Source organism: Rhea americana, unplaced genomic scaffold (genome assembly GCF_003343005.1).
Source record: "Rhea americana isolate MKP2758 unplaced genomic scaffold, rheAme1 scaffold_4, whole genome shotgun sequence".
NCBI lineage: Eukaryota > Metazoa > Chordata > Aves > Rheiformes > Rheidae > Rhea > Rhea americana.
Window position 1 is genome coordinate 5,668,188 of NW_028186534.1, and position 26,416 is coordinate 5,694,603.

The following is a 26,416-nucleotide window of genomic DNA, read 5'->3' on the forward strand; positions in this document are numbered from 1 at the left end:
CCGGCGCCCGCTCACCCGCACCCGTGGTGGCCGCCATCTTGCGCCGCTGCCGCCGGAGCCCGGCCTCCCTCCCGCCCACGTCACCTCAACGCGGGAAGTGCGGCGGCGCGGGCGGGCGCGGTAAGGAGAAGCCGCGGCGGGGCGGGGCGGGGCGCCGCGGAGAGCTCTTAGGTGCACGCAGGGCGCTCAGCGAAACCGTCCTGCGGGCGGGCGGCGGCGGCGGCGCCTGGCTTGCTGACTCCGGCTGGAGCCGGGCGGGCAGCACGCCCAAACGCTTCTTACCCTGTTTCACGGTTGCTTGTGTGCAACGTATCATAATGGGATACTTTCAGGCCTAGAGCAGCGGATATGAACGTAGATGAGCCAGAGAATACAAAAGAAACTGGGAATTTTTACAATGCTGCGTTTGGTTTGGAGCCTTATCCCTCTCCTGTTAATACACTAATAAAAAAAAAATGAAGGGAAAGGAGTTCTGCTTTGTCTTACAACACATCCCAAAACCTTTACCTCAAACATCATAAGAGAATTTGCAAAGTTGTTACGAAGCAAAATGCTTTGTGATGCATTGCACTGATTCAGGCCATTTACTTAGTTACAGCAACTTCAGTGCACTCTGCCTTTTTTTTTTTTTTTTTTTCCCCAATCACCTTGCTATCACCTATTCTTTGAAGCCACTTTAAAATAATAACACTTGTCTGGCTGACTGGATTTTATTTCATTTACTTCCCCTATCGCATTTTGGGTCAGTGCGAGAGCTGCAGGACGTGAAGACGAGAGTACAGCTAGGTGGCATAAAAGCTCGGCAAACGCAGCCACCCGCGTGGGGTAACGCGCAGCTCCAGCGCTGCTCCCTCCAGCGGGATAATTTGTAACTCTGAGGGGGGGACAGGGTGAGTAATTTGGTTTAACCTCCTCCCAACCACAGCTCCCTCTCTGCTTTTTAGGCCAGATGCCTTTTCAAGCTGGCTGCTAATCCAATTCTAAAGCAGGGCTACACACGCGTGAACCCCTCGTTCGGCCCGGTTTGACACAAGGCCGAAGGCGGCGTTTGGCAGGGCTGCGCACGCGGCTGCGGGCCGGATCCGTTCCTGAGCTCTGCTTGTTATTAGAAACAAAGAAACACAGCACAAAAACCCGCCTGGAGCGCGCGCGGYGGTCAAGGCACGCGGTTTGGGCTTTAGGCCAGCTCTCGTTTCGCGGTGCGCTATAACCGCTTCAGCTCGCTCCTCGGGCGGCGTCTCCCGGAGAGGCGGCGCGGCGGCCGAGGCCGCGGGCCTGCGGGCAGAGCCGGCACGACCCGGCGCGGCAGCCGCGCCAAGCACGGCGGCAGAAACGAAGGAGCGGCTTAAAACGCATCAACGCCAACTCCAAAGCAAGCAGCAAGGACAACTCCGTTCGTCTGCCGGAGGACTGGTTTTCTGCAGCTCGTGCACCGGATCCTGCTCTTTAAGAACAGGCAGAATGGGGTAGTAAGGCACTTTGCAGTAATCTRCGTTAGTTTACCATAACACACTTTCCCTTGTAGACAAGGCCCAAAATAGCTACATCGTAGGATCTCCCTGCAACAGCACAAGGACCCGTAAAGAAACATGTCTGCTCCTACCAGGCTCTTACACTATCACAAGTAGCCTACAAGTTGGAGGGAAAATGTGGCAGAAGGTAAAGGCCTGGAAGACTTTTAGAGAGTATTTCTGCTTCCCCTGCAGACTCAGGGAGGAAGAAATTGATCTCGTTTTTCCTGCGGGAAAGATTTAGACTTAAATCAAATGGCTTTTAAAATTGATTAGTTAAAGTGAAATATGGGCCATCTCTCGAGTTTAAAAGGAGTGGCTTATTCTGCTTTAGCTCTAATCGGCTCCTAATCAACTTAGGACAAATTTATCTTAAGCCAGATTTACATCCGTTAAGAAGCATCCACATCACTTTGCTCCAGAACTGCCAAACTGGTCTCACTGCAGCGTTCACCATTTAAACTAGTAAAACGGTTTATGGAAACCAGCTGAAGTCTGAAAAAGAAGCCAGCTCATAGGTATTCATCGACCTGCCTCTCAGGAGCAGGAAGCTTTGAGATATTCCTGAAAGCAGCTGGGTGAAGATCAAGGATCGTAAAACCGAAGCGTGCTCCCTGCCACGTCCCCCCTCCCCTGCCCGACTGATAGATACTTGGCGAAGGACCCCGAGAGATGCCAGCGATGTCAAACAGTGAATCACTAGCGAGCAAGCACTGCACCAGGAGTCAAGTACAGTGTTAGCCTATGACTGTGTCCCTGGACCATGCAGAACAGCAGCCAGAGATTAAATGTTGTCCCAGTTGCTTTTAATTACACAGGATTAATAGGTAGGTAGGCACAGCAGTGGCCATGTTAGGAGATCAGATTCGTTTCCACTAAGACTACTGTAAAACAGGCGACTGAAAGGGACCAAGACGGGCTTGGCCAACAGTTGTCTTCACCAAGACCCTGCAAGCGTAAACTCTGATAACTTYGGTGTGTTTCAAATCCACTTACCATACACACTGCAGTACTGCTGTTCACTTGGTATTTAAGTTATCGGTAAAAGATCAGCTTATAAATGGCTTAGTGGTTAAGGCCCTGTTACACAGGAGTCTCTGGGCTTTCACTCTGGTTTATTAAACAAACTTGGGTAGAGGGGGAGGGAGGAGAATGAGGGGGAGGGAGGAGAATGAGGGGGACAGAAAACCAAGGACTAACAAATCCGTAAGACCGTGGGTTATGGGAGACTCAAGCTTGGAGCAGGCATGACTTTAATAACTTTTTTGTCAACGTGAAAGCCTCAGAAATAACCACTGCAGTTCTGTGTACTCACAGCAATCTGTGCTGTATCCTGACTAGAATTTTACACCTCAAACTGCAGGATACTCACGCGCTGGAAGCAGAGAAGCAGGAGGAGCAGCATTCCTCATCCGGAACACACAGCRGTTTTTATCCCCACCCCACTAGCACCCAGCACTTTTTAAACACTTTTCACACCTACTAGCCAAAAGCTTCAGCTACTAGGAGTGCTTGAAAGCCTCGATTCAGGACAAGAAACAGGCAATAATTAACAAAGGACGTGCCAGCTTGCAACCACCTTCTTTAACCATTTAAGTTTGGGAGCAGTTGGCTGTTCTCTCCAGTGCCAGGGGTTCTCCTGGACGGCCTCTTCTGCCAAGGCTTTCCATAGAAGGGCTGAGGAAAAGACGGGCTCACCCACCCTTCCCCCAAACACAATACAAAAATCATACATCTGTCTTCCACAATAACAGCATTAAAGGATTCCTCCCCTCTTCCCCTCAGTTTCCAATAAATGAGTTTCAGGACTCCTAACTATGACTTTTTTTTTTTTTTTTTTTTTTTTACTCTCCAAATTACATGGAAACCCAGTATTGACTATGACATCTGGAGCAGACACTCATTTAGTATAATGGTAAACACACCTTAAATACTTGGTAACCAAAGTACCAGCGTCAACACTTCTGCAGCAGTTCCCAGTGAAGCAGAGTTGTCAAGCTTCACCCTCTGAGATCAYGTGGTCCATCGTAGTTGAAGCTGATATTTAGAAGTTTACATGATCTGAAGGCTGACCTTTAGATCAAGGTTAGTCTAAAGCAGGCTCTCACCTATGACTTAAAAACCCCTTACCATGTACTTAAGGAAAGAACAGATTGAATTCAACACCATTACTTTTGAGGTGGGAAAGGAGACTTAGATTTACTTTCAATAAGCTTTCATTTAGGAGAGAATCAAAATAGACATGCATCATGTTCACTTGATAAAGTGCCTGTTGGATGTGAACACTCAAGAATGTATTAAGAGAAAGTATTTTCCCCAGTTCAGCAGTTAATTCTTAGTATCTAATGCAGTACAAGTTGCACTTCTGGAAAGGTATTGAAGTCTGACATAATGTAGTGTCAAGCTCCTACAAACTTGAAAAATAACTGATGGCTTCAACCTGAACAAGACTTAACAAGCTGCAAAGTGTTTCAGATGGCTGGAATAACATCAAGTATTTAGCAGCTAAGCGATCAAATTTTTGAACTGCACACTGAGAATGCATGATGAAGAACAGCAACAAGACTTCACAAATATGTTAGTATTATCCAACTGCTTTGTTATAAATATTATATACATTCAAACATCACATAAAATATTATTCCGTTACACAAGAAGAGATTAAGGCTTTATATTATTTACAGAAACAAGCAAGCACCTTAAAAAAAAATAAATCATTGACATTTCCCTTCTAACATCACAAGTTTGATACCTTGAGCTCTTGAATACAGCTATTTGCAATACGCCCAATGCTAGAACTATTTTAAACACTTATCAGGGTAGGAAACACTTAATAGAAGGCTCTCATCAGCGAGCACTTCACAATGAACTAACACAAGCCTGTGTTGTATAGAGTGTGCCCTCCCTCTCCTCAGAGATCTGTTAAGGTACAGTTGAAGGCTTATGCAGAAATGGTTTGCTCAATTCCATGTAGAGTAGAACAATTTTATTTTAAGGGAAACTGAAGACACTTAAGGACTTGTGGCCCACTGGTGGAGCGGGATTCTCAAAGTCTGTTCCACATTACATCAAATAGATTTAACATGATAGTGAAGATGGAACTGTAAGTTTACCAACCACTAAGTGCATTGAACAGTGATGATTTTATAGGCTTCCATTACTCTGACACACTGTTTTCATGCAGTGCATTTGGACTCAACCACGAAGTGACAAACTGTTGTCACCATTCCCCCTGTAGGTCTTAGGCAACAAGCTATTTTTTTGAAGTGTTAAATAATGTTGATACAACACATTTACTATGCTGCCATGTATCAACGGAGTGACTGTCCTGCCTTCTGGCTTGCCTGATAGCTTTTACAAGATACAATGATGAAGTATTTTCTAAGATGTAAGCAGACATGGCTAAACAAAAGGTGCTCAGTAAGAGTAATCATCTTCATTTCAAGTATTGTTTTAAGAATTAGTTCTTTAATTACAGTCTGTGTTAGCACTTTTTAGTTTGTGCTTTAGAGTCTGTTATTTCTTTGCAAGTCTTGAATTTGGCTGATGGCTTTTTTTTTTAAAAAAAAAAAAAACATTGGCAACAAAGATGAGCATTGCAGAAGGCTGGCAAAAGTTATTTAATCTTTTGAGCCCATTTCATGTCATCTGCTCTTGGCTTCTCCCCAGTAATTCCTTGGATAATGTTCTCCAAGCACCTCCAGAATCCCATCTTCTCTAATGGATAGTTCAGCCAACCTGAGTGATTGTAAAAGAAAAGAAAAAGATTAAGTCATGTCATCCAAAGTTTAATGTCTTGTAGAGTTTATTTAATAACATTCTTTTAATTAAACACAAGGTAAACATAAGAAGAGTTCAGGTGCAGAGAACTCTAGCTAACAATATCAGCCATTGCACAAAGCTATCAGAAAACAGACCATCTAGTTAAATGGATTTTCATTAGAAGACAGACTTTTATTTTTTTTAGCAGCACCTTGGATTTAGTGTTGACATTCAAAACAAATTCAGCTATTTTTCACCCTGCTTACAGTCTGCCCATCATTGAAGGCTTGGCTTTTCTCTTTGTTTCTCATTAGCTGGTAGAGCAGAAAAATAATTGCATATAACAAGGTACTGAAATCTCACATCATACACACACACAATTTGTTTGAGGCCTAAATAGGCCTAAACTAAATAAGGCTCAGCAAAGCAAAGATTGTTCTTTTGAATTTATTTTAAAAATAAATAAAAAAACCCAAAGCCTAAAATTTTTATAGTGCCAATACCACAGTTTGCTTTTTTAAGATACTTAAATGTATTAGACTCTCCCTGTGCAAAACTAATGTTTGCTTAACCAATTACTATTGAACCCGGTGATGGGAAAAAATCTTGCTGTAGTGCCGTACTGCAACTAACCACAGCTCAGGTTGGACACTTGGTGGATTAAGAGGGCAGGACTGCAGGCAGCACATTCCCAAAGGTTTGCAAGTTTACCTAACTGAGCGCCCCTGCTTCAAAGTAACCAGAAAAGTTACAGTTAGTTGATATGTGACAGGCCTCTACCATTTTATGTAACAAAATACAATAAACGCCACTGTTCTCTGCATGCAACAAGAGCTTGAAGTGTTTGTCCTATACCACAGATTGATGGTATTTTGAGTGCCTTGTAGAAGTGTTACGTTGCACAGACTGCAGGGCTGGAACTCACACATGCTTAATATCGAATTCAGAAGGGCCTGTCTCTTACTCCTGGGATATTAATTAGTAGGTTAATTAACTTGCTTTCCTAATACTGTTCTTTGAAGCCAACATTTATCTATAAGCAAAAGAGTGCCTGACAGGCAAACTCATAGGGCTTTTTGTCACAATGTATTAGATAGTTACTTTAGGTCTCTGTTCGATTAAATACTGCAGTAACTTAAAGAAAACCAAAACAAATCAGAGCTGCAAAATGTTACTATCCTGTAGAAGTTCTCCTACAACCAGAAAGAGATGGATGTACACAGGGTTGGTTGTATTGGCTATCCCGTGCTTATAAAAGTTATGTAAGTATCTACATTATGCATTTTTACCTTTTCCACAAAATGTACAGGGAAAAGAATGTAAGAAAAGAAAATCAAATGAAAGGCAGAAGTGTGAAGAAGCTGTCACTACAACAATGAGCAAGCAGCAGATGTTCATGTTGAAGGAAAGAGATGGCTAAAAGGGAGAACGGTACATGCAAGACTCAAACACACAAAAGCTTCTGCAGAGCCAGCTTTGCAAGGACCAAGTAACATTCCTACTGCAGCAGCGCAGCCAGCAAAAGGAATACAACTGTTCTTGCTGCTGCTGTTTTAGTCTGATGTTAATTTTCTGCGAAAGAAACACTAAAACGAAAGAATATTCAGGATAGCTACTGCTGACAAGTAACGTCGTATTTCCAGAAAGCAGGATTCTTCCTAACCGGACATAATTACAGCTTTAATGATTAAAACAAGCACAGCTTCTGTAAGTGGACATGGCCTTTCCTTGTTCACCTGTGATAATGCAATCCYACTCACCTCACTGTGTACTGATGACCTTTGGGAAAGCATCCCATACAATTCTCATTAACATAACCAGCTCTCAGGGAATGGATAACTCCTTTACTGGTGTGTAAAAATGGCAATCAGTCTGAAAGCTTTAACAGCTTTCTGGCATTGCCAGTGTTATCTGATACTTTCCCTGGCAATGATACAATGGCAGACCTTTACATGCAGAGATTAGCTCTGAAAGCAAGTATACTCTTTGGACTTGGCTGTCTTGCTCTTAGGGTAACCGTGCTTGGTAGTGATTAAGTGCAAGGCACATTATTTTATAAAGTATGACTAGTTGTTGTAAAGGCCTGTTTTAAATAATGCCTTGATTGCACTTCACTGTTTTCCCTCTCACTGCTTCCCTATCCAAAAGAGTGTTACAGCTGCAGATGCATTTTGTATACTCATGTTTTTCAGTGGAACAATTCTATTGTGTTATGTCAGACTAGTATGGTATGAACACTTACAGAAAGCATTGATTAAACAAAAGAACATGTAGCTCATCCTGTTTTAAGCAGACAAGAAAACAAAAGCAACTAGCTGAAGACCACTATTAACAGTCAAATCCCAACTTTCAGTTTTCTACCTCTATCACTTAAACACAGTAGAACTGAAACAATTACTTAGGGTTGCAAGATTTTTACCATCATCTGTCAAATCAAGCTTCATAATTGTACAGTACTTCTACATGACATTCTGGTCACAAGAACTAGATTTGTTTCTTGGTGCAGATTTCAAAACTGACAGAAACCATTCGTCAAAGCCAATGACTGAATCAAGAACTGAAATACTTTATTTCCAGCTGTTCAATGAACTTTGCAAGTTACTCAAGATTGTGCAGCACTGGTGTTGGAGTATATCTACCTGAACAGTGAGCATAAAATTGAGTATAGATATTAGACAAYGCCAAATCCAAGATCAGTTTCTTCCTCTGCTTCAAATCAAAATGACTGACTGCTGAAAATCCAGAAGCTTTTCTCTGGAAATCAGCATTTGAGGTAAGATGCACTGGCAGATGATATGCTCTTTCTGTAAGAAGGAACAGCAGCTTTCAGACTGCAATGAATGAAATGTGTTACTAGCATGACATTCCCAACATGTCATGCAATCAGATCTGTGTTGTTGACTACCCCATCAGACTGAAAGTCATCTTTTAGCCAATCTTGAACCTTCCCCACCTCCTTTAAAACCTTATTTTATTTTTTAAACTGTAATAAATTGTAATTTACATTTCTTTGTTATGCAACAGTAACAGCTAAAGCCATACCAGCTCTTTTGAAACTAAGTAGTTTTGCCACATCACATTTTCTGTATTTTATAGGCTGTCACCAAAGTACATCTTGCCAGGCACTACAGACTGGTGAAAACTGTTCACAGGATGAACTGGAATACGTTACCAGTGGTAATGCAGAAATATGTCTCATGTGGGGACACATGGTGAATCCTGTGGTGTTTCCGTGGCAGGATAACATGCCAGTCCTGTAGAAAGACGACCCAACGAGGAAGACCAAAGTACGTGTGAGACCACTTGTGAATCTGGTTCGTCATGGTTATAAAGATGATCAGGGCAAAGACATAACACTCCCAAGGACATGTTTCATATAATGCCTCTGCAAAACAAAATTTGTAGTTTTAAATATTGCTTATGAAAAGGTAGTTTTCTACTCGGAAAATGATGTCTTGCCCAGCCAGAGCTGCTCAGTGCTGCAGGAACTAACAAAAACCTCAACCAAGTGGCTTTGGCAAGAGTGTCACAAGAGCTAGCGAGCCATAAACAATTTCAGAATGTCACAAGACAGATTGGTGAGTGCCAAAGTCTGTAAACACAGTATAAACAGGAACTTAAATTCTTGATTTACTATCAATAAAATTAAATCCATCCTTTAATTATTGCATTTCTAGTTGGTAAGTAAAGTACTTATGAACACAAAGTGGTTTTAGGTAGCTTAGAACAATAAATTTCACTATATACCCACAGTTTGATCCCAGAAAGACTATTTTTTAAAAAAAGAATAATTACTGTAACTTCTAATGCTTCCTTAAAAGATTCTTCAGTCTTTCTGTTGAGCCAGACAAAAATCCCATACCCCTTTAACAACTACAAGAAGAAGAGAGAGAGAGAGAGAGAGGGGGGAGGGAGAGAGTACAAGCCATCCCCTCCCTTCCCAGGGAACACACTTCCATTCACAGTTCACATACTTGTCATTCACATTCACCGATTTCTTCCATCCTCACAAACACAAACGCTCATCTGAGCATCAGCAAGAACAACAAAGTCTAAATCCACATAAGCCATCAGTAACAGCTTACATCAATAACAGCTTACCTGGGGAAAGAGAAACAAATTTGTATGCCATGTTTGCCAATGGGACTAATGTCATGAAGCAGTTGTCTCCATTGGTCTCTATGAAATCATGTCTGGTAATTGCTGTGGGATCAATATGATGTTCTCTAAATGGTCTGATGAAAGCCTAAGGGGGAAAAAAAAAGTACACAATACTATGAATAAAGAATGATCAAAGAAGTATCAGATTCAAATCTGATGACTGCATGAGAGACTTCCCTACTACCATATTCAAATAACCACACTTGAAATATTTTGATTTACATTTGCAAAGCAATTAAATTCCTAAATTCAAATCCAGTTTTGAACTGCTTTTCATTTTTATTAGTGTTAATACTCACTTAGGGTGTTTTGTCTTTAGATTTCTAAAGCAAAGTAGTATCATCCTAATTTCACAGAAAAAAAAATCCAAGTAACTTGCTAAAGCAGTATAAATCAAGGCAACAACAGAAATGAAAGACAGTCTAACACTTTGTATGGGCTATAAGTGACTACATTAGTAGACAAGATGAAAGTTAAATGGCATAGACAAATCAATGCAAGTCAAACAGAATACACAGAAGTTTCCTCTAGGAATAGAAACAGCATCTCAATATACAATCCCACAGAAAGAATGTGAAATATAGTAAGTAGGACAGGGACAGTAAAACAAGCATACTTATTTGCCTTCAACACATACATCATGCATAGTTTATGCAAAAGTGTCCTGATCAGTCTGAACTCTGTTGTTTATTTAGAGCATAGTCTCCTGTGGTGGTATTTATTTTTTTTTTAAACTGTGCTCCACAGATACCAGGATTCAAGGACTACTAAGTCTATTGAAGGTAAATAAAAATAACCCTAAAACCAGTAGTCTTAAGTAAAGGTTCTTCTGTACTTCTGTTTAATTACAAAGAATATCCCATATACATTCTTTTTAAAAAAAATCCTTCTAATATTGCAGTATGAGGAGTAATTAACGGCACCCATGAAGCAGTCTAAAGAACCGATATTTGCTTATTATAGGAATCAATGGACTTTCCTCCAAGCATCTGGCACTTGTAGCTACAGATAGGTGATCTAAATCTTTAGTGATCACCATCCTAGTACTGCTGCATTTACTGAATAGGTGCCAAGAGCACAAAGAACTGGAGAAGTTTCTTATCAGAGCTTCTCTATGTTTTCAAGTCAGTTTTCAGAGAGTTTAGGTACAGGAATAAGGTACCTGATGAAGCAGGACAGTACCTAAATTCTGTCTATCCCTGCAATTATTGACCTTTTGGAAGGTCTGCAGAAGTCTATCCAGGTTTCTGTGCTTGTGGCATCATAGGCCATTCCCACTGTCTGTGCACATAGATATTGCAAAACTGTGTGCAATCCCTAATCAGGGCAATAAAATGGAACGGTGTCACCTTGTACATGTCATCTAGACCATGTGTAAATACGATGTTTAGTGCACTTAACCAACATTACATTGTGCCGTTTAGCAAAGAAGGGTATTAGGTGCCAAAGTGTGTGTGTTGGGGGGGGGGAGGGGAAGCACAGAGAGCAGGTCACATTCACAAGATTGCACAAAAATACAACTTGTACACACTGTCCATCAGAGCTGGGATGTAAGCATTATAATATTGGAAGTGTTTCAGAAAAGTATTTCTGAAGTTTTTGATCTTTAAGGATAAGAAACTCAAACCTTTCCAACTATGGGTAGCTCCACAGATCCCCAGGTGTCTGCTCCCCAATGAACTAATCCTGATAGAAAGTCAGCTGTAATAACTCCTGCAACTTGAATAGAGAAAGACAGAGAGTTAGACATATAAAATCATTTTTACTGCAGGATTCACATTTTCAATTTGTAGAATAAATTAGCTTGTTTACTTCTAACTTAGAGGTACACAACCACATGAGATCAACCTTATTCTGAATGCATACAGGGTCAAACTACTACGAATAAGAGCTTAATGAGACACYATATGGACATCTAGTCTTCACTAAAACTACACCAAGACTTTGTTTGACCTATATTCTACAGAAGAGCTTGACAAGTCTTTACAGTTACTGTTATTGAAAGTTTAAGTGTGAATCATTTAAATCTTGTTTTAGATGCACCTTCTCACTGGACTGCTCTTTTTCTGTGCTGTTTAAGAGACCATCTGGCTAACAGCTGCTAAAGCCATCTCAAGAGATTACATTATCTGCAGACCCCCTCACCTCTCAGTCCTTGTGTCTGTCCACATGAAACACCAAACCCTAATAAATATAGGTAAATATTAATTAAGAAGCCATTTATGGGTACAGCAAGACTATTTACAAAATTAGCCTAAAAAGTCAAGCAACTTTGAGATTGGATCATCTGCAAGACTGCAAGCAGATGCCACAGAAACCATCTAGGGATCTTCTGTTAGGGACATCCTACATTTATGATACTTATGTACTAATTTGGATACACCATTAATGAAGATTGTTGCAAGATTTTACAATATCAAAAAAAAGCAAATACCTTTCTAGCTGCCAACCACAAGTACTTTCAAACTGTAGTCAAGTAAAAGCGGTTTTCCTCTCTTCCACATAAACTCATATTTTTGTATCTACATTCTGGATGACATTCAATCTACCAAAGTTTGTGGGTAATTCTGACATTTAAGAATACGGGCACAAGAGATGTTATTTGATCAGGACATTTTTCCAATCAGTCAATAGGTCTGTCAGATGAAGTCTAACAGACACAATAACATTCTTCATCGGCAGAGGAAATCCTGCTTCCAGGTTCCCAAGCCCTTCAATAACAAAGCCTTCAAGAGAGTTTAAAATGCCCTCCTGTGTGAGCACTGCTGCCAAGCTCTTTCCTGTCTTGAAGAAGAAAACTCAAAAGATTGCCCCAGAAACTCCCTTCTTAATGGGAAAACTTGGAGAAAAACAGTATGACTAGAGCAACACAGCAAAGGCAGAAAAACTGCATTGGAATCTCTGTGCTTGAGGGACTTTAAAGCACACATACCAATATGTACTAGTTCTAATCTGCACATCTTGCTTGAAATGGGTTTTGACAGAGGTTACCCAGGTCTGGATGTAGTCTAAATTTGTTGAAGAATGAACCAGATTAACAGTCAGGATCTTCTTTCACTATAGTGCTGCCCCTTCCAGTTAACAGGAAGATATTTCTGTTCAGCTATTCTGAGATCAACCACCCAGCAGAGTACACAGATGTACTCGATTCTCTGTAGAGCTCTCAAAAGGGAAAGGCAATACACATTTCCTACCTGCAGTTCTGTTTAAAACAGTTCAGCAGAACCATGACTCAGATTTCAAAATAGATGCTACCTATGAGGCAAATATGATATACCCGAAAATTGTTACGATCCAATTTCTGTGCTACTCCCTTAAAATCATATACAAAATTCATGCCTACTAAAGCATTACACACTGATCTTGCAGACTATTGTTGAACGAGTCACAGCAACAGAAATAAGAGATGACGTGTACAAAGTATATGTTTCAAAGCAGCTCAGCTGGCCATCTCCTACCGTTATTTGGTGCTCAGTGTATAAGACATAGTCACTTACTATTGCCATGTTCAGTAGGTCAAATTTCAGAGAAGCTTGTTAACTGTCCACAGGAAGTCATGTAAGCCAGAGAACTAGTCACTGAGTCAGGTCAGAGTGGCTGGAACATAGTTCTTTAGTTTCACCAGCTGATGTTTACAGAAGCAGGTTGTTTACAGAAGTAGCCCATTGTAACACAGTCTTTGCACCAGAAACGGCAGGGAGTTGGAAAATCAGAAGCGATGAAGGAAATTCATTTTTGCTTTCACTGCCTCACCAACTCTCCTTCAGATACCTGCAAAGCTAGCAGAATCCTGGCCTTTCTCCTGCACTAGCAAGTATTCACCTCTCCATCTGTCTGAAGACTTCCTTCAAGCACAGCTTCTCAGYTACAGCTTTGATGCTTTCTAAGATGGGCAGGTAGATCTCTGTCTGCTAGGAAGTTTGGCAAGACAGTTCCATCTCACTTATAATCCAAATCAAAAGTTAAAAATATTGGTATACTGGTTCCTCTTGCTTTGGCTCCAAGGCATTTTGCTACTTCCCCTCCACTCACACAASCACAAACAATCCAAGATATACCAGGAAACAAGACAATGAATATACATCTTTCCCCATAAGTCTTACTGCTTTTATTTACCCTGGTCATGATCTGGACTTTGGCTGATGTGTCAACCTTCCTACTCCAATCACAATGCCTAGGTCAGCTGCCTGCAAAGCCCAGTTTAGTGAAATTCTTTTAACACAGCAGGATTGCTAAAGATCTGATATTTTTTGGAACATGAAAGAGGACCATTTTGTTTAGTTAAYATTGAACTAGTGCTCTTCATCTTCAGGGCATGGCAATTATCTACAACTTGTTTGTATAAGCAGTATATACTTGTTGTGTTTCAGATCACACATGTAAACTACAGCTACAGAGACTGTGTGGAGCACAAAAGCTTTTGGAGCTGCACTAAGCAGCTGAAAGAGCAAATAGCCTTGCATTAGAAGGAAGATATTTAAACAAAACTTCATTTTACAACAACTCAAATACCATTCTTGCTGATGTAACCATTCTATTAACCAGTTTTCACATCACCTCCAGCATACTGCATTAGAGCAAAAATATCTCAAATAGCAGCAGAAAGAACAAAAACAGAAGCAAAATATTTGTTTTACAGATGTTTCACATGTTACTTTGATGCCAACTTGTAGTAAGCTAAAAGGAAAAGAGTGAATAGTACCTGAAGTTGTGCCTTACGCTAAGGTAGTCCGAAACACCCAGCTGCCGGAAGCTGTATTTCAGTAGTACTGAAAAACAGCTTTCTTGCTCTTCCGCAGCCATTTACACAGAGCGGTAACAAGAGCATAAACTGTAACATAGGTRATACATGGCAAGCATTGTAACATTTTGCATCTGAACTGCAAATTTTGAAAACATGTCAGACACCAAAGAATTAACCTTAATAATCTCATACAGCTAATGCTGTCTTAATTTAAAATGGGAAAACCAAGGCAGAGGTGCTCAGTTACTTCTCTGAGATGGTACAGATCTTAATGATCTGTCATCAAGGCTGGGAGGGCAAGATATGTTAAGGGCTGTCAAATCATGAGTTAATCAGAGTCAGAGAAGACATGATATTCACAGTATTCATACATGAAATGTAAACAGCAGATTCACCTGCTGAAGAGAAGTAAAACCAGGAAAGCATTACAGAAATACTGCTCTATACACCTTAGTTTCTTTAATCCAATTTGCTGAGGTGTATCATGGAAGAATAGGAACGGTCCATCTATAATTTATATTTGAGGAAGAAGTGAGCATATGAAAGACACAGGGAGGAGGAAGGAAGAAGGCATTTCAGCTAAAAAGCAAGCTGCAGAATATGCTCAAAAGAAGAGATTTTCTTTTCTTTGTTTAGAAAGCAGACACAGTTTCTTCTGTATCAGAAGAAACAAGCCTAGCATACAGGGTGATCAAACGCATAGAAATGAAGTCTAATCAGCTACTGACATTTTAAAGTAAATGAACACATGACTGAAGTCCAAAAGGAAAAACACAAATACCACTTTTGTGTTGCTGTTTTAACAAGGATTTAGAGCTAGTGAGCCTACATTTACTAGAAGGGCTGTACTTTTCCAACTACCCTTTATTTGTGATATTTCACAGGTACCAGCATACCTTCAGGCATCCTTAGGACGGCGCCTAGGAAGCCTGAGGACACGCCACAGGACGATAACCCCTTGCTGAGACCGCCAGGTCACCTGCTGGGCAACTGATGCACAAGACAGTAAGTGCAGTTGACCCAAGCACATAATTGATCCAACACGGTTTTGCTGCTGCTTGTGGTCTGTTCATAAATCAGATAATGTGTAGGAGTTAGTATTAGAGAAAAGCCCTCACTACTCCTCTTTCTTGCTAAGTACCAACTTACGAGTTTAGAACTTACAACCTTAACGAAGGACTTTTCTGAGCAAGTCACAAACCACTTCCTGCAACTTGACTACACTCAGGCACAAGAGCTGAACATTTCAGATATAAGCTGTTCAACAGACAAAGGTATTTTGCATATTTGCAAGAAAAAGTTATTCTTCACTGAGGTTTCGTACAGCCAAGTGTAAGCCTGATTTTGTATAGTCGATTCTCAAATTCTGACGCGGAAGCCTCACAGTGGAACAGACGAGGTTTCATTTTTACTATAAAATTTCAGATAGAGTCTTTGGCCAGGGTGAGGACAATCACCATTACATGATACTAAATAATAACTTTGTGCAATTGTGTAGCATCATAGAGAAGTATAGTCATTTTCAAATCAGTGACTATACAAACTAGTCAAATGTTACAATACAAGAGAGTCAAAGACAAAGGCTAATTCCATGGCAGACATTTTTTTTCATATTCTAYTAAAATCAATGTGCTAAAGTAACAGCTATTTGTTACATATATGATCAAAAAGAAAAATGCATCAGTCACCTGCATTCCACATTTAGTGCATTTGCTGCAGTACAGTCATCATTTGTATCCCAGAAGGCAATGATTTCATACTATGGCAAGTTACAACACTAAGAAAACAATCCCTGAGCTTTTTAGCAAGTACAAAATGTAACAGCTCAAAAAGAAAAGTTAATCATTTTGCCTGTGTCAGGCTGAGAAATACTTAGTCAAGACTGGAGTGAACTTCTCTGCGGAAGTAAGCAGAGAACACAGCCGAACTATGAAATAAAAGAAAGCCCTGCACATTACTAGATATAGCTGCAATATATAACTATATAGTTTTAATATCATAGCTAAATTTTCAAATAAACCATGCCTATAATAAACATGCCCTTGAGACTAGAAAAAAATAGCCTAAGCCACAGAGAGGACGCCACAGGCAGAAGGTGAGCAAAAAGTAAACAAAATTAAATGGTACATTATAGATACAGCTTACACAGCAATAGAAGTGACTGGAGTAGATGACAATCTGTCAAAATTGGAAAGAATTTGCTGAATATAGGCTACGCCTGCATAGCCCAARAACAGCAGTATGTCAAGGTTACTCCCTTCTGCCTGTAGGCATCTTCCTTACAGTTAAGGCTTTCAACAGATGGAAATATTTGCCAATGTCCAAGACAGGAAACGAATATCAACTCCTAATATTTTGTTATATAACAGTGCCCTTCACCCAGTGATTACACCATGCTTTGAGTTTATTTTTGCAAGAATGATAAAATACAGAAGACATTTCTTCTCCTTCCCCCAATAATCTCATGCACACCAGGAAGCCAGGAGAATCCACTTCTTCCCAGCAACACTTGTCCAGAACACAGGCACATCCCTTGCCTCCCCATCTGTAACAGAGACCTCAAMATGAACCACCAGGTCAGAAGCCACCAGGAAAAGGAGATCCCCAAGGAATGGGTATTGTCTCCTCTGAAGTCAAACAGCAGCAGCTTCTAAAGCAAGCTGTTATATACCAAAAAGAGTTGGACAGGAATTACTATCCCATAAACAATGATAAGAACRGCCAAATTTTAAATTCAAGCCTTTAGGCTTAGTCTGTTAGTGCAAAGCAAACTATTTCTATTATTTCTTCACCTGATGGAGCATTTGTGAAACACCTGTCACGTTTAAGCAACAGAATCCTATCAACTTTACCTTGGCCTCAAGGTCTTATACATTGTGGGTACTTCTTCCAGTGATGCATCTCCAGAAGAAGGAAAAAAGTGACTAAGACWCCCCAGAAAAAACAATGAGAGAAAAAAAGAACAAAGGATCCTAAAAGAAAATCATGAGTGAAATTTTCCTCGTTGAAAAAATCCAATCCTTTCACCAGTGTGACTAAGCAAACTAATCCTCTGGCTTCACATATGCAAAATACTCCCAGGAATCAAGCAGGGTCAGCTGAGCTCTCAGCAGAACTAGGTGCCTATTGCACACAAGTTTGCACCCAGAGGGGACCTTAATACCTAAACATTTGCCTGGCTTAGGATGTAAGCATCCATAACAAAGCTTTTGTTCAAGGTCCGCAATCTCCTGCTTAAGTTGATCACTTCTGTCAATATACACTGCAACTTGCTGCTTCGTTACAGCAAGACTCCAGCATGGTTATTTTTTGTTTTTTTGAAATGAAAGAGGCACCGTTTTTAGTGAATCAGGACCACTGAGGCCTATACTACTTAAATTCTCTACTCAAAGTCCCCTGCAACTTTAAGAGAGCCTCTGGCAATACAGCAAGCAAACAGAGCTTTCTTTGTCACTTAGTCCCTGTCACCAAAATAGAGGAATAGCACATTAGCTGTACACACGAACAGCCATGTCACCAGCTTCCTTCTGTCCCCAGGATAAGCAACATCAAGCAGGGAGGCTGGCTCAGCTCTCCCCCGTGACAGCATAGCCTTCAGCTATCCTGCCAGAGAACAGCTGTTAGCACACACATCACAAGTTTGTCCCCTAATCAGAGTTAGATGAAGAACAGATAACTGGTGTCAAAATCATCTGCCCCAGTGCAGAACAGTAATTATGTTCCACAGTTCCTCTTTCAAGACTAAGAACACAGAGGATCGTTGGAATGGGAAAGACATGGAGCTCCTATGTCAACCCACACATCCCTACTTGAAATGAATTAACACTACAAGATGTAAATAAACAAACAAACTTGTATTATTGCAATAGAATCACGCAAGAAAAACAGAACTGAAATTTCATCTCTTTAATCACGACAGTTTGTGGGGCCTTCACATTCAGATTATGGTTCAGCAAAGGATGGAAAACACCAAATTACTGACAGTTACCAAGCAACCCACAGTTATTTCAGATGGGATGAGGCTGTAGGTGACAAAGACTTGATTTATTTGGGCCAAGACTCAGATAAAGGAGATTTTCATTTGTTAAAAACTTCCTCTGCTGTAATTTCAAGAAACTTTAAATCAAAATTTCAAGTAGAAATTCATTTCAGTGTACAAAGCAAATCCAAAATGAAGTGAGGTTCTTAGAGATAGACAAGCAGGCTCTGACTTTTGCTACAAGGCAATAGGATTTTGAAGCAGCTGATATGCATGCATAGCAGCCCACTCCAAAGAGTAGCTATGGTTTCTAGAGTGCATTTAACATGTGCCACAGCTGGCATATTGATATCAAACATTACACACTCATCATCTGGCTCTGTAACACAGCTAATCAAGGTGTAGCTCTGCAGAACTACTCAGTCTTGAACAAAAGGTTTGAGGCCTTGATCAGAACAAGTTTCTATTTTAAAAATACACCAAGTGATCTCTTTCTGCAGGCTCTCTCAATCTGCAACACCAGTAATAATCAGACATCTCTGCTTCAAAGAGGATTGAAAAATTATTTCTCAAAATTATTTTCTCTCACTTCAGCAATGATTAAGTCTTATCTTGTGCTGTGTCAAACCTACCTGYGTAGAGATAGCACCATATGTGAGGCAGTTTTTATACATATAAACAGGCTAGAACACAAGCTTAATAAACAATTTTTATAAGGCTGCAATTGAACAATATCTACTAAGAACACCACCTGGCTGCAGATAAAAGCATCAGAAACAAGTCAACTGATTTGGCAAAAAAGGATCAGAACCTTACAGAAAGACACAGGGAAGGAAAAAAAGAAAAACATAATCCATGCTATAACTTACCAAACTTCTTATCCAGATGCTATTAATATCCTACCTGTATATACACCTCATGTATATATTGACCATTGTATATTGAGCAACATACTATACATCTCAAAAGAACCTTGTGGTATAATAGCCTCAAGCCTAATCTGATTTGTTTTGGCAAGACTTCTGTTGTCACAGAAGAAACATCTATGCCAATCTTGTCCCCGGCATTACTGAGCTGCTACAAAGTGGCAGAGGCCGTTCTCTGCTTCTGCTGCATTCCCATTGCAATGGGAAGTCGAGTTTCAACCGACAAAATGGGAGTATCAAATCTTCATCACATCCTGCTTTCCTGCCAAGCCTACACCAGAGTCAAGCATATACATGCACATCTATACACACAGTTATAGATGTACATACATCCACATATGTGCACACATATATACATGTTTAAAAACATATATATGTATATACATCAAATCATAAATATTATATAAAAAATAACTAAATTCACATCGACTCCTCCATAATTGTCAGCTTGCATGAAGAAGAATTTTCATAGCTCTTCATAACTGAAGAGATTCAGAATAAGGCATGACTAGCTTTAGCACAAACACGGAGAAATCCATCCTCTCCCTACTCTCTTTTTGAGGGTGAGGAGAGGAAGCTATGGAAGAGTCACTCGAGTTCCTCCTCCTTTCCTGCAAGATCCTCCTTAGTCAGCACAAAACAACCTAACTCAGAAGTTTTTTTTCAAAACGACATGATACATTTCTCATCTGCCTTCTCTCACTGCACAATGTATCTGTAGGCGATTCAACACAGCAAATTACAGCTAGTCATATGAGTTCATTTCTAAGCAGATTGCCTGTACACATCACACAAGTGACTGCTTTCTGAGAGCTGGTACAAGGAAGAGATCTTTTTAGATATATTAAAATATTTACAATATAACTCAATCTACAACTATGTATGCCTTTAAAGGCATTGAGAGAAAAGATAGTAACACAGCCTTTAGTTATATAAGCAGGGTCTAGGCTAGGTGAAACAAAGTTATAAAGGCTCAACTTAGTCTCTATTCTTAAAAGAAAAAGAAAATTACCTAAGAGCACATAAGGGTCCATTTAATGAACTGGCCCAGGACAACACACACAACATTAGATCACTCCTCGCTTTCAAATTTCACAAATTTCTGTAATTTCCAAAGACAAAGACCTGAGGTGAACTTCATACAGAGCTAGCTCAATAGCAGAATGTTTATCTTCCAATTTGAACTCGGAGGTCAATTTTGTAACCTAAGCATCAGGAAGGTTTTCAACGGGGACACATCCAACAATGTCCGTGACTCAGTATCCTCCATCTTACTAGTTGTATTGCATGTGGTTAGTTAGGAAGCAGAATAGTTCGGCAGATGAGTTTCACAAAACTTAGTAAAAGCTAATCGTCACCGTATGATGTGAACCTGACATCATCCACACTTTATCTGGACACATGATGTATCAAAGACAGCAAAACAGGATGGTATGCAGCACTCAATGCTTTATTACACTCATTTTTATACATGCTATCAGTTATTTCCACACTTCTTTATTTACATGGAATCCAGATTCTGCTACTTTAATCATTCACTACTACTTAAATAACATTATCAGTGAATTGGCTGCTTTATCAGTTAAGCTGGTAACCAGGATAACAGAGAACTTGAGCTTTTATCAATAACGACTTTGAGATGAAAGCCAGTCGCAAACAGATCCTACTAAAGGTTAATCATCATTACCGATGCTCTCTCACATCTCTCCTTATCATGATGGCATAGTTCCCATGGCATTTATTCTACATTCCTCTCAATCTCTATCTCATCAGCTAAGAGGTGGCAAAGATTTTAAGTTCAGCAAGTGAACTGGCACAATTCAAGGTAGGAGGATACAGCTGGCCTTTGCTGTGCCACTAAGCCAGTAACATTCGGACAGYCATCAAGGCATTCTCAGGCTTGACAAATTCATTGCATCTAGTATCACTATAYGAATCCGTTGGTTTTGTACAATTTATAATATGCAACAGTGATTATGAACAAGTAACCATTTTCCTTTAAAACATACCACATTCAGTTTACAGAAGAAAATTTATTACAAAAACAAGCTGAGCACCTATAGCTATTTTATCCAATGTCATAATTATGATTTCACCTCCTTTCAGTTAATAAGGCAGTTTGCATAAAAATACATAAACATTTATGCACTCTCACAAACAGCAGTTTATATTGCATTCAATAAATGCTGCAAGCACACTAGAAGACTACTAAAAAGCTTAGTTGTTGCCCTCTTCCCTGCTTTATTGCATGCTAGAATTTCACCAGGAAAATAGGAAAGCTCTGCACCACAGAGCTAACATTCTTCCAATTTTTTAAATTAATTTCCTTTCCTTTTCCCATATTCCCTCTTACACATACRTGGCCAATATACATTGTTTGCACAACCTTTCCCACAGCTTAGTTACCCTTATGTTTTTCAGGAAAATCTCTGAAGCCTTTCAATATTATCCAACAAACAAACAAACAAAAAGAACACACRCACACATGTAGCATGACCAGACAGTAGACTAGGAGAGTTACCTTACAGATCTCACAGACGGGAGTGCGGAGTTTCGCCACAAGAACATTCTAATCCGAAGAAGGATAAACCAGCTACCAATAACCACATTAACTGCCCAGATAAGCCCAAGTTAGCCAGGCCAAACAAGTCACTTTTGCCCAGCTGCTTCAGCTCAGCCTATTTGACTGCCTTCTCTTTTGTCTGTTCTCAAGGAAGTTTCTGTGCAACAGCATCTCATTACTACACTAATAACATGAAGTCCATATAACACATACTTTTTCTGATTGTCAAGCAACATTCAAGTTGAGGACAAGTTTAGACTGAGAATGTGACAGATACTGTGGAGTCCCTTTTTGTACCCAGCTTATTCTGAGACAAGTTTTTTCTTCAGTTAATTTCATGCAATATCCAATTTTATTAATAAAGTTCTATGGCATAAAACTAGAATTCTTGCTATTTCTTCTTCACTAAAAAGGCAAAGTCACCAACCCACACTGCATCTAATTTTATAAAGCAGTAACTACTCTGGTAAATATACATGTCCATAACACCACCTTAAAGCGCAGGGTGAAATGTTACGGCATTCAGAAGAGATCTTAGGATCAGAAGACTGCTACTACTTAATGTTTTCAAAATCACTTTGGAATRCAATATGATCAGGTTTCTGCTTCTTCTTACAACTATCTTGAATACTAGTGTTTAAGTCATTAAAACCAACAGCATATGCATTGRGCCAGTAGATGTAAAAACATTTCAGTGAGACATAGAAAGCAATACTGCATTCTTCATAACTAAAGTCCAGGTCTGAATTTAAAAAATGGCTGTTCCTGCCCCTTCTCCACCCCTAACTGATACACAGGAAGGAGGAAATTGCATAGATAATTTATGTGCAGTCCTGGAGGAACTAAATTGGTTCCTAAACCTCTAAAAAAAAAATTATGGAGCTATCTACCATCCAAGAATCAAAGAACAGCAATGATCAATCATAACAAGACAGACTCTCCACTTGCAGCAAGAGGCAAAGCATTTGAAACCTATGTTATACTTAAAARAGCCATTCAGGCAGGATCAGCTCTGTACTGGCAAGATCCAGCCAGCTTTAAAACCTCTCCACATCTGAGCACAGACACCAGACTGAACTTGCTTTCCTAGATTTCCAATCAAACAAAACACTAATAGACCAAAAGTCATAATAATTATCATGAGGAAGCTGCAACTTTTCTTAGAAAAAAGAGAATGCTTAGAATAAAGGCCAAATTTCACATTCTGACATGAAAGCATAACACTGATTCCAAATTATTCATTTTTAATTACCAGTCCCCAGAAATCCTAGCCTGTGTGGTGTCTGGAATACCTTTTGTAAGAGTTTTTACTTTCTGAGAAATTCTTGCAAATATTTTTGTGGATCAAGGTTCCCCCTCACACACCCAGCTCTCCTCAGTCTGACAGCTATTTTTCCTCTAAATAGTCCTTATGCTTGCAACAACTACACTGCAAGGTGGTTCCTTAGAAGCCACTGAAATGAGATGAAAGATAAAACAGAACAATTCCTGCAGATACTGTCTTAGAGACTCTATAATTGCAMATGCACAAATGTCTCTTGCCCTTTCTAGTAATAAGGCAAATGAAAAATATCACATAGTTGTTTCCAGCTTTACAACAGTCTTCCCTTGTTCACTGCAACAAGCCGTTTCTACTTACATATCCCAACAATAACAGAGGGTGTGTGTTCCAGCCGCAAGTAGAAGAGAAGATTGTAAAAATTGAAACAGATCAGGGAGAAGCATAAGATGACAGAGATCCATTCTTGTACTCTTTTTCCTGTTGAAAAGAAAAAGCATGTTTTATTTTTATCTGAGAGGACATTTTAAAGTCTGTAAAATACAGAAAGACTGTTCCATTGCCCGGATGACTCATTTCATTGGTTTAACAGGAAAGTGAAGCAGAAGCTTATTTATCCACGAGAGGTGTGCATATTGTCAAATGACATTCCTTTTCCCTGAGCCACTAACCCCTTCCCTCCCCCTTGCCAAACAGAACAGGGACAAAGCAGACATCTTCTCATGCTGTCCTAGTTTCCTTCTCCCAGTGGTTGCTGGCATAATGTTCCTCCACATCAAATCTCTTTTGAAAAATGCATTTCATTTAGTATTCAGTATTGCTGGTATGACTGAATCTGGGAATAAATTTCTGGCTGCAAATCCCTGTGGTTAAATCACCTTACAATCAGCAATATTCAAAGTCTCTTACTTGTAAATAAAGCTGTCACGCTAACAGCAAAAAGCATTATCCAGCACAGGGGTGACGCTGGAATTTCTTTTCTAGCATTGCAAGTACAGTTCTTGAGCTTCTTACACATTATTTARCCCACGTCTCCTGTAGCCTTATCTTACCTTTCCCAGGTAAAAGGCTACAATCTTTCAGGCACCCTGCTATGACAACAGACAGAAAAAGCAAAGAGAAAATTGGCACAAGGTATTCTTGAACCTTGATGTACTGCTCTATACCTCCATAAAAACCTCATTTATTGCTTCTAAAAARGGGATATGTCAGGATACTAAAACATTCTGAACAGTTAGATAGATCAGCAGCTTTCTACTGCTAGTCATTGCTAGCTCCACACAAGGCACTGAAGTCAAGAGCAAGGGACGGCTCAGAGTGAGACCCACACAGATTAAGGTATCAGAAGCAGAACTTTTAATGCCTACATCCAGAAATGAGATGTCAGCTGCCACCGCGCCCAGAAAGGCCATGGTCTCTAACATGCTCAGAAGCTGCYAGATCAGTTTGTATCTGTTTTAAAGGGTCGTCTTCCACAACTGCCTCTAAATACACTGCCTGTGGCTCACCACAGCAGTGAACTCCAGCAGCCTGTTCTCCACCTCCTCCTGCAGCATTACACATGTCACATACTTGAGTTTGAGCAGAAGTGGCATGCATGTGGGCCATATGGTAATGACTGTAGGCGAGGTGCTCATCCTGTCACGTTACCAGAGGCATATTCGCGTTATGTCTAGCATGTGTTCAGGAAAGCAGCTTCTCTTCTATTACTCCTCTGCACTGACCTACTGTCTGATCAAGTTTATTTCTAAATGCTAAATCCAGTCCTTCTGAACTGTACCACAGAAGGAAAAGGGAACTAGGAACATCAAGGAGGATCAGTAAAATCTCCAGTGTGCCTACAGTACAATCTTTTAAAGAAGCTGGAACAGAGATTTTTGCAGTTCAGAGTTTTGATCTAGAAAGGCCAGGAATATGTAAGCTAATATCCTAGAAGAGTAAAGAATCATAAAATTAAATTAAGACATAAGAACAAGAGGTCATAATGTGGAAGTCTCCATCCCTGGAGTAATRAAATAAGAGTTAATTAACACCACTTTCTGCATAAGAAAACCACACCCTGATTAGAAGAACTAAATGGGTAGCTCCATGAGGAACAATTAGCTATAGGTGGGGAAACACTACACTACTCATTAGCAGGTCCCCCGAGCTCAGTTTGCACAAATAGACTGGTGCTCTGAACACAGGGATCCCCATAAGGTCTATCCAAGTCCAGAAACACAGCTCCAGCTTTGGCTGGACTGGAAAAGTGAATCAGTCGAAGGAGTCGAAGTCAGTACCGATAACTTGTGTCTACAGAGCACTCAAACTTAAACATATGCCTTGCAYGAAGGAATAAGAAGGAAAGATACCAAAAGCCACAAAGTATATGCTTAAAAGAGTCGTGGAAATACTGCAGAGCAATTATTCACYCTGCACAAGGGTGAATATACATAAGCTGTATTCTTAAGAACTTGGTAATTCAACATTACATGCTTCTGCCATAGATGCATATTCTGATGCTGTTTCTGTATGTAAATTACTTATGTAACACACACACAAAAACTGCACATGTAACATACATATAGTGATAACTACCAGCAGTGTACGGTACATCACATGATTCTCACGAACTTCCACCTACAACTAAAGATAAGGGTAACATATCACCTGGGGAAAATATTTTTCTTATAAGCAAAGGCACAGGGAAAGCTAGTAACTGCTCCTCTGTAACACACTGGTGTCAACCACTGCCTGGATCTGAACTGCGCATGTAGACCAGCAGCCGAAAGACATCACACACCTTCTTCTTTCAAGAAGGGGAGAGGTGACCAACACAACCTGGAATGGGTACGGACTTGCCCTGAACAGTTTAGAAACCTGAGAAACTATCACATTTCATCTTCTTATCACTGCTTTGCTCTGTGCAAGTAAAAACACCCACTTTTCCACTAATTGCCTTGAATGTGCAAGCTAAGCTCCTCAGATGATCTGCCAGGAACCGCAAGCACGCAGCACCGTCAGGGAGGCCTCCACCACCTCTTCCCTTTTCTAAGCTCTCACCTGCAAGTGAATTCATTGGAAACGACAAAAATACCCAACATGACTCATACCACTACCTGACAAGGATTATATATTTCTGTTTTGAAGAGTTTGCAGTTATTCCCAGAGCATAACGTTATTTCCACAGCATAACTGAATAGCTGCTTTTGTCAGAGGTCAATGAAGCGACAGCAAGGAAAAAGGACCAAAACAAACAAAGCCATCAACCCTCCCCGAGGTGCAGGACTGCTGTCTCAACGCAGTATACTGAAACACYGGGAAGCGAAAGCCTCTGTTGTTGCCTCGCCCAGCTACCAAGTGCGCACGTCTGCGTTTGACCAGAACGGGGCCCTTTTTCGGGGAACGGCTCGGGCGGGCTCCAGCTCGGGCAGCACCCGGAGCCCGGCTCCGCGGCCGCCGCCCCCCGCCCGCCGGGCACGCTCCGGCCACCGGGGCGCCGCTCGCGCAGC

The 26,416-nt window shown here is 40.4% G+C and overlaps 1 protein-coding gene across 3 annotated transcripts in view; it reads right to left on the reverse strand.

The window, feature by feature from the left end:
• Positions 1–9,513, reverse strand: part of UBE2V1 (ubiquitin conjugating enzyme E2 V1) — a 27,497-nt gene extending 17,984 nt beyond the window's left edge. Inside the window, exons 1-2 of one of the 3 annotated variants that reach the window (XM_085314042.1) lie at positions 9,375–9,513; positions 8,446–8,658 (exon numbers count right to left, since the gene is read on the reverse strand). In XM_085314042.1, the coding sequence (XP_085170168.1) occupies positions 8,446–8,658; positions 9,375–9,429 (268 nt within the window). In that variant the 5' untranslated portion in view covers positions 9,430–9,513. Of the gene's footprint in view, positions 1–15; positions 105–8,445; positions 8,659–9,374 lie in introns of those variants that run through there. The other 2 variants (XM_085314041.1, XM_085314040.1) reach the window with 2 other exon arrangements.
• Between the last annotated feature and the right edge of the window lie 16,903 nt (positions 9,514–26,416).